A 15,290-nucleotide genomic window follows, 5' to 3' on the forward strand; every position below is an offset into this window, starting at 1 on the left:
CCGGATTCCCTGCCCTCTGAAAATCCCCATCTCAAACTCAAATCCCTCATCTCAAAGTCCTGAGGAAGCTTAACGAAGAGACCTCCCCGCCGGCAGCTCTTGTGACAACCTTGGCACGCTCTGTGGCCTGCCTTCCCTTGACTTCTAAAGCTGGGTCTCAGCTTCCCTGTCCATGTCAGCAGCTAGCTAGTGTCCTTTGCTGCTTAAGTGATCCAGAAATGACCCAGCCTGCCAAATGAGACCCTCACCGCGTCCCTCAGCCAAGGGGAGGGTAGACGAATTACGTACACCCGGACTGCGAACACCTTGGACGGTCCACCTCCAGGCGCTGATGTGTCATTAAATTAAATAAGCAAATGGGACATTTGAGTGTATACAACAATCCCATACAACACAGGAATATGTTAGTTTGTGATAGAGAAAAGCAGCTGGGAGCCTTATACACCAAACTGTTGACAGTGATTATCTCAGACAGCAGAGAATTTTAGAGAAGTATTTCTATGTCATGAACTCTTTTTTACTCTTCATATTTGAGCTTTGGTTATTTTGCAGTCGGTTTGTAACCAGAAAAAAAGTGATAATGCCATTTTCTTAAAAGCTAGATGATGGGTGGGGCACCTGGGTGGCTCAGCGGGTTAAAGCCTCTGCCTTAGGCTCAGGTCATGAGCCTAGAGTCCTGGGATCGAGCCCCGCATCGGGCTCTCTGCTTAGCAGGGAGCCTGTTCCTCCCCCTCCCCTGCCTGCCTCTCTGCCTACTTGTTATCTGTCTGTCAAATAAATAAATAAAATCTTAAAAAAAAAAAAAAAAGTAGATGATGGCTGCATCATGGGCAAAATGTGTGCTCCTGAAGACTTCAAATAACTTAAAAACAAGCACAAGCTAAGACTCCTCCCGACAGAGAACAGCAGGAAATTTCCATCATCAGCTAAAGGGGTGTCCTTGTCTGTCAACAGTTTGCAGCAGACTCCAGCGCTCTGGCTTTGATGTTATGGGTTCTTCAAAGAGAGACTTAATAAACTCTTAATGAACTCTTAATGAACGCATTTTATTTCACATGGCTTCACATTTATATCATACAAATATGCATAAAATAAGGAGCCCAGGAAGTGAGAGCTGAGTCATCTTGAGCTGGCTCTCCCCGATGACGATGCAAAGCCAAGATGAATTCACCTCGGCCCTCCTCTCTCTTCCCTGCTTCCAAGGGGAACAGACGTGTCCGGTCAGTGAGCTGAGGTCCTGCCCTGTTGACATCTTACTGGCTCACAACACGCTGCTCTCCGTCCAGCAGTGCCGGTGGTGGGGAGGCCGTGGCTCTGACTCCACAGGGTGCCGTGATCACTGAGGCAGGTCCCTGAGAGGTGCGGAAAGACCCTCTGGACAGAGAACCAGAGCATCCTTTGAGGCCTGAGCTGGGGAGGAGTCTGTGAGCTGCTCGAGCGGGTGGGGGGGTTGCTCAACAGAGGCCATGACCGGCCCGAGTGCGGCAGGACCTCAGTAGTGGTTTTGTGGTGGCATCTCTTTGAAAACCCGGAATCCTTCCTTGACTGCAAAATCCCAGGCCAGGTTAGACACATATTCAGTCAGCGTTTCATTTTGTTCGGCGGCTGCCAAGCCTGCTTGCCCTAAGCAGAAGCAAAGAAAAACAGTGATTACTCTCAAACGACCCTCCGTAATAATGCTGTTAGCATCTCCTAGCATTTGCTGAGCACCTGCCACATTCCAGACACGGTGCTAAGTGCTCTGCGTGTATGATTATAGCTCACTGAATTCCCGAAGCAACTGGTGATTTTATTCCCCACTTTATGGACAAGGATCTGGGTCTCAGAGAGAAGGTGTGCCCACGCTTACGTCAGTGGGTGGGAGCCAGGAGTCAGGCTCGGCGGGACTGCTCCCTGCTCCTCTGGTCTAAAGAAAATAAATGAAATCAGGAAGATCCCCAATATTTCTGCTGTTGCCGCTGAGCTTAGATTTTCTGTCATCCCCACCCTCACTGCCCTGGGTTTTCCTGAAGTAAATCTATGAATACTTCATTGATGTCTAATAACAAAGACTTAAAAACACAGAATACCATCATCACGCTTAAAAAAGTTAGCTGTGCCTCCTTGATGTCATCAACTGTCCAGACGGTCCAGTGAGAATTCAAATTTCACTGACTATCCCGTTAATTTTTTATAGAGATCTAAAGATTCAAATGTTATAATGGCTGAGTGTCTTTTAAATCCCCTCCCCCGCCCCTTAAGAGATTTTATTTATTTATTTTACAGAGAGAGAGAGCGTGAGGGTGTGCCAGAAAGGAGGGAAGGAGAAGCAGAGGGGCAGGGACAGGGAGCGAGAGAATCTGAGGCAGATGCCTCACTGAGCGTGGAGCCCGGTGTGGTACTTGGTACTCGATCTTATGACCCTGAGATCAACCTGAGCTGAAACCAAGAGTTGGTGCTCAACCGACTGAGCCACCCAGGTGCCCCTTAAGTCCCTTGTGATCTTCAGGTTCCATTTTCATCCTTTCTCTTTCCCCCTGACATTCATTTGTTGAGGAATTTGCGAAGTGTCCAGAATCTGGAGTTGGTGAACGGCTGTGCCCGGCGGGTCCTGTTTAACTTGCTCCTCGGAACCCTCTGTTTCCTGCGAGTTGGCAATTAGACAACTATTAGTCGGATCCAGGTCTGACTTTCTGGGAGAAGCACCAGCCAGTACACAATGTCTGGCCGTCTCTCTCTTCCTGATGTTAGCCCCGTTGATGCTTATTTTCCAGATCCATTCATGTATTAGGGGTAGAAAATTGGTGATCTGTTAATTCTGCCATTCTGTCTGGGATGCTTTCCTAGAGAGAAACTTCCCCTCCTCAGTTACTTGGTTAGCCTGACCTAGAACTTGTACACGACAGGCAGGATAAATCCTTGATTTTCCCCCCTTTCTTTATCCATTTTTAGAATCACGGATTGCTTCCCTGGTGTCCTCCAAAGCCATCAATGAGATTTTGACTCTGTTTTAGCGTTGCTCTCTACTCTTGGATATAAATACACTTGATGAGTTCCCATCCATTTCAGCTTTGTCCTTGCTGGCGCTCAATGTCACCTGTCGTTAGCCAGTGGGGGCCTATTCAGGCTGACTCCTGAGTGCTGTAGAGATGACCCCAGTTGTCCTCAATAGCTCCCTAGCTTATTGGTACAACAGGTGCTCCAGGCCCACTTGTAGACATCCTGCCCTCAACCTGAACACAACCACTTTTCTAAGAAGTCCCAGTTCTTTCTGGTGGGAATGGAATTTAGAGATTATGACATAGGGAAAACTGGGAGTATATAGTGCTACTGGGACTTTTCTAGAACTTTCTGGGACTTTCTAGGACTTTCTGGCAGGGTCTATGTGCTTTCTTTCTGCCTGTCTTCTGTTCCACAGAGGAAGCAAACTATAATCTGCCTAGAATTCTAGCTTCTTAACTAATTTAGGAGAGAGATGATTTCATTTGCTATCCTGTGAGATTTAGAATTAAAACAAATAAGATTGTGCTACATACTCTCATATACATGTGAACATTCTATAGGTGATATGTTCATGTATATATACATATTCGATTCAACCGTCAACACTTAACTTTTCTTCCGAGGAGCTCAGATGCACAAGATATAATGCATAACTAACTCCCAGCTAGTTCAATAAAGCATTTCCCCATGTATGTAGACGCACCATGTAAGAAAACACAATCTTTTTTTCTCCTTCAGAAGTCATCTTACTGGACAATTTGGCAACATCTACAAAATTTTAAAATGCACACACTTTTAGGAATTCCAATTCTGGGGATTTATCCTTTAGGTATATTCACAAATGTCTGAAAAAGGATGTTCACCATCCATCATTTGTGATTGCAAAAATGTGCAAACCATCCAAGAATACGTTAAATGAATCACACTACATCCATACAATGGAATGTTCTAGAGAAATCCGAAAGAATGATGTATATCTGAACATACTCATGTGGAAAGGTCCCTCTCAATATTGTTGTTTTTTTTTTTTAAGATTTTATTTATTCATTTGAAACAGACAGAGATCACAAGTAGGCAGAGAGGCAGGCAGAGAGACAGAGAGAGGAGGAAGCAGGCTCCCCGCCAAGCAGAGAGCCCGATGTAGGGCTCGATCCCAGGACCCTGGGATCATGACCTGAGCTGAAGGCAGAGGTTTTAACCCACTGAGCCACCCAGGTGCCCCCCTCTCAATATTGTTAAGTGCAAAAAACAAGCAGGGAATATATCTTACATTGTTGTGAAGTATATCTATGATAATCATATATATCCTATACATATACATATCATATCTTATATATGTACATACACAAATATTTCATAGGAACTGTTAAGCATAAAAAATTTTTTTTAATTTATTTTTTAAGATTTTTAAAATTTATTTATTTGACAGAGAGATAGAGTACAAGCAGGCAGAGAAGCAGGCAGAGAGAGAGGAGGGGAAGCAGGCTCCCCGATGAGCAGAGAGCCTGATGTGGGGCTCGATCCCAGGATTCTGGGATCATGACCTGAGCCGAAGGCAGAGGCTTTAACCCACTGAGCCACCCAGGAGCCCCAGCATAAAAATTTTTTTAAAATCAAGGTACTAAAAATGCATGTAGGCTAGTCACATTTTTATAAAACTTAGAGGAGGGGAGCCTGGGTGGCTCAGTTGGTTAACCATTAGCCTTCGGCTCAGGTCATGATCCCAGGATCCTGAGATTGAGCCCCACATCAGGTTCCTTGCTCTGTGGGGAGTCTGCTTCTCCCTCTCCCTCTGCCACTCTCCCTGCTTGTGTACTCACTCTCTGTGTCAAATAAACAAATAAATAAATAAATAAAATCTTTTAAAAACTTAGAAGACAGAGACACAAAAAAAACTGGGGTCGGGCGTGGGTCTGGGTGGCTCAGATGGTTGGGCATCTGCCTTCAGGTGGGTCCTGATTTCCAGGTCCTGGGATTGAGCCCTGCCTCGAGCTCTGGGCTCAGCAGGGAGTCTGCTTCTTCCTCTCCCCCTGCCTCTCCCCCTGCTGCTGCTTGCTCACTCTCTCTCTCACTCTGTCTCAAGTAAATAAATAAAATCTTTAAAAAAATTGGGGGGCCCATTTATCTTTGAGAAATGATACTGAGAAGAAAGGAAAATAATTTTATATATATATTTTTAAAGATTTTATTTATTTATTTGACAGAGAGATCACAAGTAGGCAGAGAGGCAGGCAGAGAAAGAGAGACGGAAGCAAAATGCGGGGCTTGATTCCAGTTCCCTGAGATCATGACCTGAGCCGAAAGCAGAAGCCCAACCTACTGAGCAACCCAGGCACCCTAATTTTGTATTCTTTATGATTTAATTCTTGCCATGTAGGTTTTTACTTTATTTTTTGTATGTTAATAATTTTTAAAAGTTTGGGGCACATGGGTGGCTCAGTTGGTTGATTTAGGTTCAGGTCATGATCTCAGGTGACGAGATTGAGCCCCAAGTCGGGCTCTGTGCTCAGTGGGGAATCTGCTTGAGATTCTCTCTCTGCCTCTGCCCCTCCCTCCACGTGCACATGGTTGCTCTCACTCTCTCTCATAAATAATTAACTCTTAAAAAATAATTTTCAAAAGTTTAAATATTTTAAAGAATATACACATGCCATTAATGACAGATGGAGGAATTAACCGAATCTTATAGAATTCTGGCAAATTGGTCCTTCTGAAGCCTCTGTGGCCACAGTGGTGGCAGTGGGGGGGGGGGGGCTTCCTCCGGGGAGAAGCTGCGTGGCTGTCACTCAGACCCTAAGGCAGCATTACCTGGGAGCGAGCGCTTGTGGACTCCTTGCAGGATTATGGCCATTCGGAAAAAAGACAAAGCCATGTAGAAGTTCCAGTTCTCAGGGGGACGGATCTCCGAGTGACGGCAGTACATTCTGAGATACTCCTCTGCCGTAGGGATTCCCAGCTGAGTGAGATCACAGTCACGCAAACCTGGGGCGACAGACAGAGCCATCTCTGTGCGGGCAGTCAGTGACCGCCCACTCCCCTGTGGCTGCAGGGATCTCAATTATGAAAATCACTTTCTCCCTTGGCAATGAGCTTCATAGCTAGTTCACAGCCTCAGCTCTGTATTTCAGCAGCTCTTCTGCCCTCACGATGCTGGGATCCCAGCACGAAGCTATTCACAAATCGGCCCTCAAAAGTTTCAGACTAAATTGGCAGTAAAGGTGGGGTGCCTGGGTGGCTCAGTCGGTTAAGCATCTGACTCTTGATCTCAGCTCAAGTCTTGATCTCAGGGCTGCGAGTTCAAGACCCACACTGGGCTACATGAGTGGGGGTGGAGCCTACTTTAAAAAAAAAAAAAAAAAGGTCCTGCCAAATTATGAAAAAAAAATTAACAACAAATAATGTTTTTTACTGACTTGCTTCATTTGTAATCTTTGCATGGCTTAGAAGCATGTAGCACATTTTGTTCCTAGGATTTTGTCCAGGAGTATACTTTATAATATAGGCAAGGTTATTCCTACAAAGATGTTCACTGCTTTTTGGTGAGGGCTCGGGGGAGGTAATAGAAAGAAATCAGAAATAAATTAAATATCTAAATAGGAATCAAACATCTTGATTAAGTTAATTCTATTCAATAAAATCCTATTCCATGATGCTGTAGAAGAAATACTTAATGGCATGAAAACATGTCCAAAACATGTTATTAAGTAAAAAAAAAAGCCAGGCCATAAAGTCGTTGAATCACATTTTCATTTAAACAAACGTATGGGGGCACCTGGGTGGCTCAGTGGGTTAAAGCCTCTGCCTTCAGCTCAGATCATGATCCCAGGGTCCTGGGATCGAGCCCCGCCCACATCGGGCTGTCCACTCCGCAGAGAGCCTGCTTCCTCCTCTCTCTCTCTCTCTCTCTCTCTCTGCCTACTTCTGATCTCTGTCAAATAAATAAAATCTTTAAAAAATAAAAAAATAAACAAACGTATGTATGCATGCAGAAAGATGAAAATGTTGACAATGGTCAGGTCTGGGCCTATCCACGACTTTAACTTTTTCTTTCGTTGTCTGTTGGCTGCAACGTTTTAAAATAAATTTGTATTTTTAATTTAGAAAATTAAATAGAAATTAGTTGTGTAAAAACACAAGAGGGGTCTATGCACATACCCTTCTCACTTAAAATACACCCTATACCCATCTCCCCCTGCGGACAGAAATGCATTCCAAGTGCACTTTCCACCCAAACCACCAGCACCTCAATTTCCCTCACCCAGGCCATCAGCCATCACCGCTACTTTTGTGCCTCAGGTGCTTTGAGAATGGAGCTGCCTCTTCCCTCCTCCCGCCAACCCCAGTTCCTACCTCGCAGCAGGGAGCCGGGAAAACTGGACGGCAGGTAGTGAGCGAGGCAGCTGAAGGCCACGTCCGCAAGGGGGTCGCCTAAGGTAGAGAGCTCCCAGTCAAGGACAGCAAGCACCTCGGCCTTCTCTGGGTGGAACAGCAGGTTGTCCAGCCTGAAGAAGGAATGTGGAGAGACAGCTCTAAGGAAACTGAGCACTGGGGTGTGTTCTGTGCCGAGGGTCTTCTATTTGGCCCTCCCGACCCGCTCAGCCCCTCGGTGCCCCTGTCCGCGAGCTCCCCTGCCCTCTGGCTCAGGTGGACCTAGCCAGTGAGGACACCAGCAGGAGACAGGACGGGGGGCAGGTGGCTGAGGGGCTCTGTATCCCTCTCCCAGAGCCCAGTTTGGGTCAGGTAACCCTCTCCACATGGCGATCCTCTCTGGGTTCTGGTAATTCCTCCTTCCCTGTGAAGGGTTCAAACAGGTCTGGAGTTCTTGGACACGCCTTCCACAAAAGGAAGAGTCTAATTCTTTGCCGCTTGAAGCCTTTGGCTTCTAACAAATAGAACCGGCAAGTGAGACTACGTGAATGCAGAGCCTCAGGAAAGGGGATCAGCTTCCAAGCAGCCCGGCCTCTCTTGGAACGCACACCTTTGCAGCCCCGAGCACCCCCAGGGTTGAAGGAGAAGCTTTGATGCTGGAGCAACCATGCGGGGACCACAAGCAGACAAGAGAGGCCCAGGGAGCCCAGCTGTTCAGTCTTCTCTGCCCCAGTGCCAGGCATGTGAGCGGCCCCCAGCCTGACCGCCACCCCAGCTGAAACAGACTTCGGATTCGTGAGCCAAACTACGGCTGTCTGTCTGCAGCCATGTGGTTTGGGAGATCTGTATGTAGTCGTAGTAACTGGAGCACGCGTGTGCACTTTCAAACCTGGGGGCAGTTAGGACAGCCCACCATCATTACCATTTATCTGGCCCCAAATGTCACCGGGTCAAGGTGGAGAAACCCCACCTTAGAAGGCCACCGACAGGGAGATCTTTTGTAAAGGGAATCACCCTCCACTGCACATCAGGCTCAGGCCAGCTGCTTCATTTCCCCTTCAAGTGTCCCGCCCACCATTTGTCACATCTAGACACTGGCTGCTCCTCACAGACCTGAAGTTCCCATGCACCACTGTCGTCTTCTGTTGCTTGGGAAGATGGCGGGGCAGCCACTGGATGAGCCTCTCCATCGCCGGGATGGTGCCGGGTTCTGAGGCTCGATACTGCTTAATCCAGGTTTGCATCTGCTGTGGAATATAGTCCTCTGAGGGAAAGAGAATTCGAACATGGTAGGCCACTCTAACATCCTATCCTGCAAAGGTTCCAGAAAGTAACCAAAACACTGAAAGCGCTGGTAGTGCTCTCCTGATGACCGAGGCATTTCTCACAGGATGCTCCTGCCACCATGGCTGGATCAGTGGGACGCAGGTGTTGCTCCCAGCCACAAGGCCTGTGAGCCTGATCCCTGGCCTCTCAGACATCCTACCAGCTTCCTAACAGCCTTCAAGAAATCCCTTTTTGGCTAAACAACAGTGGTTGGCTAAGCGCAGGGACTGGGGCCAGACTCCCTGGGCGTGATTCCCAGCTCTGCCATTCTCTGTCTTTGTGATCTCAGACACATCACTTGACCTCTCTGTACCTCAGTTTCTCTTCATCAGAGAGATGCTCCTTAGAGTTGCTGGGAGGATGAAGTATATAAAGCCCCTGGAAATGTTTCTGGCATGAAGTAAGTTCTACATGAGGATTTGCTATCATTACTCAGCTGTTTGCTAAGAAACCCAAGAGATTCTACCATTGAGGAACTTGTGAGTTCTGTCTGGGACTGGACACTGGAAGGAATTCTGCAGTCAACTCGGCTCACAGTCAAGGTCTTCAATGGATGTAACTGCACCATCCTCCCTTGGTGGTTCTGTATGAATGTACGGACACTTCCATAGGACTATTTTTGTGAAGGCTAACCAAATTCCTTCCTAACGGGCCAAATACTGAGCTGCACAGAAGGCCACTCAATTTGTCCTGATTTATTGTCAACTGACAATTATTAATTGTCCCTATTAATATAATTAATAAAAGTGTCAGGACCCTGGCTCTAAGCCAAGCCCTCATTTATCAGCTGAGAGAAAAATGGTCCGCAGAGGCTGACGGGTTTGAAGACAAGGAAAGAAAGATCAGGTTCTTTCTGTGGAGTCCACTGCACAGCTGGACCATCTAGACACTTGCCCTTTGCAAGATCTTGCTGGACCATGGGAAGTGGAGATCAAAGTCCATAGGAATTTAATCCAAAACAAATCAAGCCTTTAGAATTATATAATTTACAGAAGACAGAAGTAAATAAAACCATAAGGAAATAATCGTGATAAATATATAACACACTGACTTGGTCTGTTAAAAATTTCATTGAAAAAAAGAGATGGGAGGGACTGTTCTAGATTCTTTGATCAGATCCCAATTGAGGGGGGGGAACTCATTTATAAAAGATTTAAGGGGAGGGGCGCCTGGATGGCTCAGTCGGTTAAGAATCCACCTCTTAATTATGGCTCAGGTCATGATCTCAGGATCCTGCAATCAAGCCCCACATCTGGCTCCACGCTCAGTGCAGACTCTGCTTGAGATTCTCTCTCTCTGTCTGCCCCCACCTTCTCTCTCTCTAAAATAAAGAAATCATTTTTAAAAAGATATAAGGGGGTAATTGATGAAATGTATCTGAATATGGAGTGGGTTTTAAATATTCAGGGAAAGTTATAAATTTTCTTTAATGTGAGAGTAGTACTGGGGATGGTCCTTATTTTTAGGAAATGCATACTGAAGTATTTAGGAGTCAAGTGCTAGGGTCTCTACAGCTTTGTTAAATATATATAATTATATACAGAGAGAGACAGAAACAGAAGGAGAGGGAGAGAGAAAGAGAGGCGAATATGGCAAAAGTTAACCCCTGTTAAAATTAGTAGTGGGAATATGTCGTTATATAATGTACATAGTACAATAGTACATATGTACTATTCACATTTCTGTAAGTTTGTAAATTATAATCATAAGTTAAATACAAAGACCATAGGAACTGAGTTAGGCGCCTGGGTGGCTCAGGTGATTAAGTGTCTGACTCTTGGTTTTGACTCAGGTCATGATCTCAGGGCTGTGGGATCGAGCCTTGCCTCAAGATCCATGCTCAGGAGAGTCTGCTTAAGGATTCTCTCTCTCTGCAACGCCCCCCCCCCCAACTCACACACAACTATGCACACTCTCTCTCTGTTTCTGTCTAAATAAATCTTTAAAAAAGAAACACACACACAGGACCTGAGCCTTTGTGAAAGGAACCTTTCAGGAAAATCTCCTATACTGGGACGCCTGGGTGGCTCGGTGGGTTGAGCATTCGACTTTTGATTTAGGCCCAAGTCATGATCTCAGGGTTGTGAGATCAAGCCTCACACTGGACTGCTTAGTGCAGAGTCTGCTTATCCCTCTCCCTCTGATTCTCCCTCTGCTCTCTCTCCCTCTCTCTCTCTTTCTCAAATAAATAAATAAAATCTTTTTTTTTTTAAAAAGGAAAATCTCCTATACGGTTTTGGGAGCTCCCACCCCAAACACACCAACCAACGCTGCACACATTCTCTTCTCCTGGGAAACAGATGCAGCTGCCCCTGTCTCTGGCTCTGTTGGCCACTGGCAGCTATCAACCCTGCCAAGGCACTGAAACATTTTTCCTCAAGCAGACTGCCCCTCTGGGATAAGAAAAGAGGATTATGTGCTCTTTGTAGGTCACTGGTGATGGAAAGGTTCTTTGTGGTAACTGGACTGTATCTAAAGGATCTTTGTCAAAAGTGCCACCTTTTTTTTTTTTAAGATTTTATTTATTTATTTGTCAGAGATAGAGAGCATGACAAGCGGTGGCGGGGTGGGGGGTAATGCAGGCTCCCCACTGAACAAGGAGCCCGATTCGGAACTCGGTCCCTGGACCCCAGGATCATGACCTGAGCCGAAGGCAGCGGCTTAACGGACTGAGCCACCCAGGAATCCCATCAAAAGTTCCTCTTAATTAGAAATCATGTTTGTGTGCAATCTCCCTCTCTCTTATTATTTTAACAAACGTAAATGTGTGTGCTCTTGAATAGATAATACATACATGGCTTGGAATAAAGTGACAGAAGGGCACATGGTACTCTTTCTCGCACCCTCTGCCAGCCACTCCGCTCTTTTTCCCAAAGGCAACCCACGTGATGAGTTTCATGGAGATAATCACTTGCGCAAGCAACTATTTAAATATATTTGAATATGTAAATTTATTAAAATATGCCACCCTGTGCACAAATGGTGGTGTCTATTTATAGCCGATGCCCTGCCCAGCAGCTGGATTCCTGACATCACCAGAGAAATTGCAGGTTTCTTGAAAAGGGAGAGCTGATGCGTCCGAAGCATGATGAAGCCGCTTTATGCTATTAAGCTCAAAACACAGCTCGTGGCCCAGGATGCCGGCCCTTGGTTCATGTGAAATCACATCAGATTTCTGCTCTGCCTCTTTGTGCTAAGAGGTCAGTGAAAAGAGCATCAAAACAGTCTCCTTTAAAAGTAAAAGGCAAAGGATCCACTCAGCACAGAAGCTGCTGTCTGTCCAGGGCAGGACGTCACACTGCCCATCACTGCACCTGCCTGAGGCTTTACCTTCATTCAAAGCACAGGGACAGCTACCACCTGTGAGGGAGGGAGTGCAGGACATTTTGTTTGTTCTTTAACCCAACTTTTACTACCTTACTATAGAGAAAACTCTAACAAAGTAAGGAGACTTGTCCAAGGTCCCTGACAAATTAGCATCCAGCTTCTGCTCCAATGCTCTTTCCATCTTGAAACATGGATCAATATAGACAACATGTGTTGTCTTTGCCTACTGGCCATTTTACTGGGGATGACGGCTGCCAGATCAAATATAGGATACCCAGTTAAATGTGAATTTCAGATAAACAACAAATACATTTTTATTTCCAAATGAGGTGAAGGGGAACTCACACTGAGTTGGTATCCCTAGTCAACAGGTTAGAATATGGGGGAGATGGGGGCACCTGGGTGGCTCAGTGGGTTAAGCCTCTGCCTTCGGCTCAGGTCGTGATCAGTCCTGGGATCGAGCCCCGCATTGGGCTCTTTGCTCCGCGGGGAGCCTGCTTCCCCCACCCCTGCTTATTTGTGATCTCTCTCTCTCTCTCTCAAATAAATAAATAAAATCTTAAAAAAAAAAAGAATATGGGGCGAATGGATCTGGCTGTCCTTGGAAGGGATGGGGAGTACCCCCCTCAATTTGGGCTGGGAAGTCAGTAAGCTTTCTCTTTTGTAGAAAAGTGTTTCAAACTGATCACTTGTGGGGACTCAGCTCATGTGCCTGTGGAGAGGTGGAACTTTAGGTGACTTGGCAGAAAGGGCAGGAGGTTGATGTATGCGGGAGATGTACATGGGAGACTACAGCTTCTGATGTGGTTCTATCGAAAACACATTTTGGCTAAAAGCAGAGAATGAAAATACAGCTTAGCTGGAAGGTTCTTTTTGACTAGAGCCAAGCATACATATTGATCAAGAGTCAGATACTCTTGAATTTTCCAGGGAAGAAAAAGTGAAATTCTTTGGCTCGTGCTAAAGTTGGTGCATGGAGACAGTGGTGATGGTGGTTTTAAAATTATGTGTGTTTGTCAAATATATAGAATGTTACACTTCAATACACCTGACTTCAAAAAAGAAAAAAAAAAAAAAGGAAGGAAGAAAACTGACAATAACAGTGAGGACGAGGAACAACTGGAACTCTCAGACAGTAAAAGATAAGCAGAAACACACTCTACCAAGAAAATGCCTTGGCATAATGGTATTTTAAAAGTCTAACCCTGTTGAAAAGAGTATTTAGGGGAAAGAGTATAAAACAGTAGGAAGTATCTTTTTTAAAAAAGATTTTATTTTTATTTATTTATTTGACAGAGAGAGAGAGAGAGAACAAGTGGGCAGAGGGGAAGGGAGAAGCAGGCTCCCCGAGGAGCAGAGACCCCGATGCAGGACTCGAACCCAGGACCCTGAGATCATGACCTGAGCCGAAGGCAGAGGCTTAACCCACTGAGCCACCCAGGTGCCCCAGAAGAAAGTATCTTAAGTACTCTTGGCCAGTACCAGAAAAAATAAAGATTGAAATGGTCCAGCAAGATCAAAGTTGCACGGGAGAGAGATTCTATAGGCCAGGAAGGGACATAATGAGGCTAACGTATTAGGTAAATGACACCTCCATTAAAATGAAACTGGATGTCCACGGAGGGGGCGAAGAAGCCCCCCTCACAGTTAGCAAACACCAGATGTGTGAACACCCTGACATCTTGCAAATCCTGAGGGTAAGGGCACCAATGAGGAACCCGTCAGCACAAAAGACAAATGGCGGCCTGCTCACCGTGTTTCCCGTAGTCTTCTAGGCCGGCAGCCTTGAGGTCCACACTGTGAATTTTGCACAAGACTCTGTTCGTGGCAGTGTATATGGCCCGCCTCTGGCTGGGGTCCAAGCCTGGCAGAGAGGGGTCTCTGTAGATGAGGCCTGGGCAGTACTCCATCAGATAGAAGGGCATGCCGATGACCCTGGGAGGGACACAGGTGGGGAGTTTCAGCCCAGCTTCAGGCTGTTAGGGCATTGCTCTTTTTCTTTTTTTTTTTAAGATTTTATTTATTTATTTGATAGATCACAAGTAGGCAGAGAGGCAAGCAGAGAGAGAAGGAAGCAGGCTCCCCGCTGAGCAGAGAGCCCGATGCGGGGCTCGATACCAGGACCCTGAGACCATGACCTGAGCCGAAGGCAGAGGCTTAACCCACGGAGCCACCCAGGCGCCCCTCTTTTTTTTTTTTTTTAAAAGACTCTTTATTTTAGAAAGTGCATGTGCATGAGAGAGAAGGGGGAGGGGCAGAGGGAGAGAAAGAACCCTCAAGCAGGCTCCCCACTGAATGTGGAGCCCAATGTGGGGCTCGATCCCACGCCCCTGAGATCATGACCTGAGCTGACAAAAGCCAGCCGCTTAATGGACTGAGCCATCCAGGCGTGCAGCACTGCTCTTTCTGTTTGCGCTAAGTGCTGGGGAACGAGTTCAGACCCAGAGTGCTGGACACTTCCTTTCCTTCGTACATAAGCACAGAGGGTTGGAAGTACCCCATCCCCAAACCACCACACATACAGCCCCGTCTATACGTTTTTGCCAGCATGTCTCTCTTGTGTTTGGTCTACTCATGCAAGCGACAGGAATGAAGTGTGATAATGGAGGAAAGCGCCATGTTGAGGCGGGTACTTTGGAGCCACACAGAACCAGGTCTGAATCCTGCCTCTGCCTTTTCCTAGCCGTGTGATTGTGAGAGATTTACTGACCCCCTCTGGGCTTTGTTGTTTTAATCTGGAAAACTTCAAAGGGTTGTTATAAGAATTAGGGGAGCAAATATACAAGGATTGCCTGGTTCCAATGAGGCTTCAATAACTATTCCATCTCATTGATGTTATTTCTGTCATTCTCTGCTGGTGTGAGTGGCACATACACTCCCCTGTGGTATTAAGGTGATACACCAAATTCTCATTAAACCATTTTTTTTTTAATTTTTTTTTTAATTTTTTATTTTTTATAAACATATATTTTTTTATAAACATATATTTTTATCCCCAGGTCTGTGAATCACCAGGTTTACACACTTCACAGCACTCACCAAATCACATACCCTCCCCAATGTCCATAATCCCACCCCCTTCTCCCCAACCCCCTTCCCCCGGCAACCCTCAGTTTGTTTTGTGAGATTAAGAGTCACTTATTCATTAAACCATTTTTTTAGTCATTATTAGAAATCAGTTTACAATTCTAAAAAGTTGTTTTGAAAAGGCTACCATTAAAACTGTTTATCCTGGGGCACCTGGGTGGCTCAGTGGGTTAAGGCCTCTGTCTTCAGCTCAGGTCATG

At 46.0% G+C, this 15,290-nt stretch overlaps 1 protein-coding gene across 3 annotated transcripts in view; it reads right to left on the minus strand.

Annotated features, from left to right (window-relative positions):
* Window positions 1–1,025: 1,025 nt before the first annotated feature.
* ACAD10 (acyl-CoA dehydrogenase family member 10) overlaps window positions 1,026–15,290 on the minus strand; it is a 36,663-nt gene continuing 22,398 nt past the window's right edge. The window contains exons 9-14 of one of the 3 annotated variants that reach the window (XM_059138842.1): window positions 13,757–13,938; window positions 8,464–8,614; window positions 7,333–7,484; window positions 5,791–5,964; window positions 1,850–1,906; window positions 1,486–1,623 (exon numbers count right to left, since the gene is read on the minus strand). In XM_059138842.1, the coding sequence (XP_058994825.1) occupies window positions 1,872–1,906; window positions 5,791–5,964; window positions 7,333–7,484; window positions 8,464–8,614; window positions 13,757–13,938 (694 nt within the window). In that variant the 3' untranslated portion in view covers window positions 1,486–1,623; window positions 1,850–1,871. Of the gene's footprint in view, window positions 1,624–1,849; window positions 1,907–5,790; window positions 5,965–7,332; window positions 7,485–8,463; window positions 8,615–13,756; window positions 13,939–15,290 lie in introns of all 3 variants that reach the window. The other 2 variants (XM_059138841.1, XM_059138843.1) reach the window with 2 other exon arrangements.

Source organism: Mustela lutreola, chromosome 11 (genome assembly GCF_030435805.1).
Source record: "Mustela lutreola isolate mMusLut2 chromosome 11, mMusLut2.pri, whole genome shotgun sequence".
In the NCBI taxonomy this organism is placed as follows: domain Eukaryota; kingdom Metazoa; phylum Chordata; class Mammalia; order Carnivora; family Mustelidae; genus Mustela; species Mustela lutreola.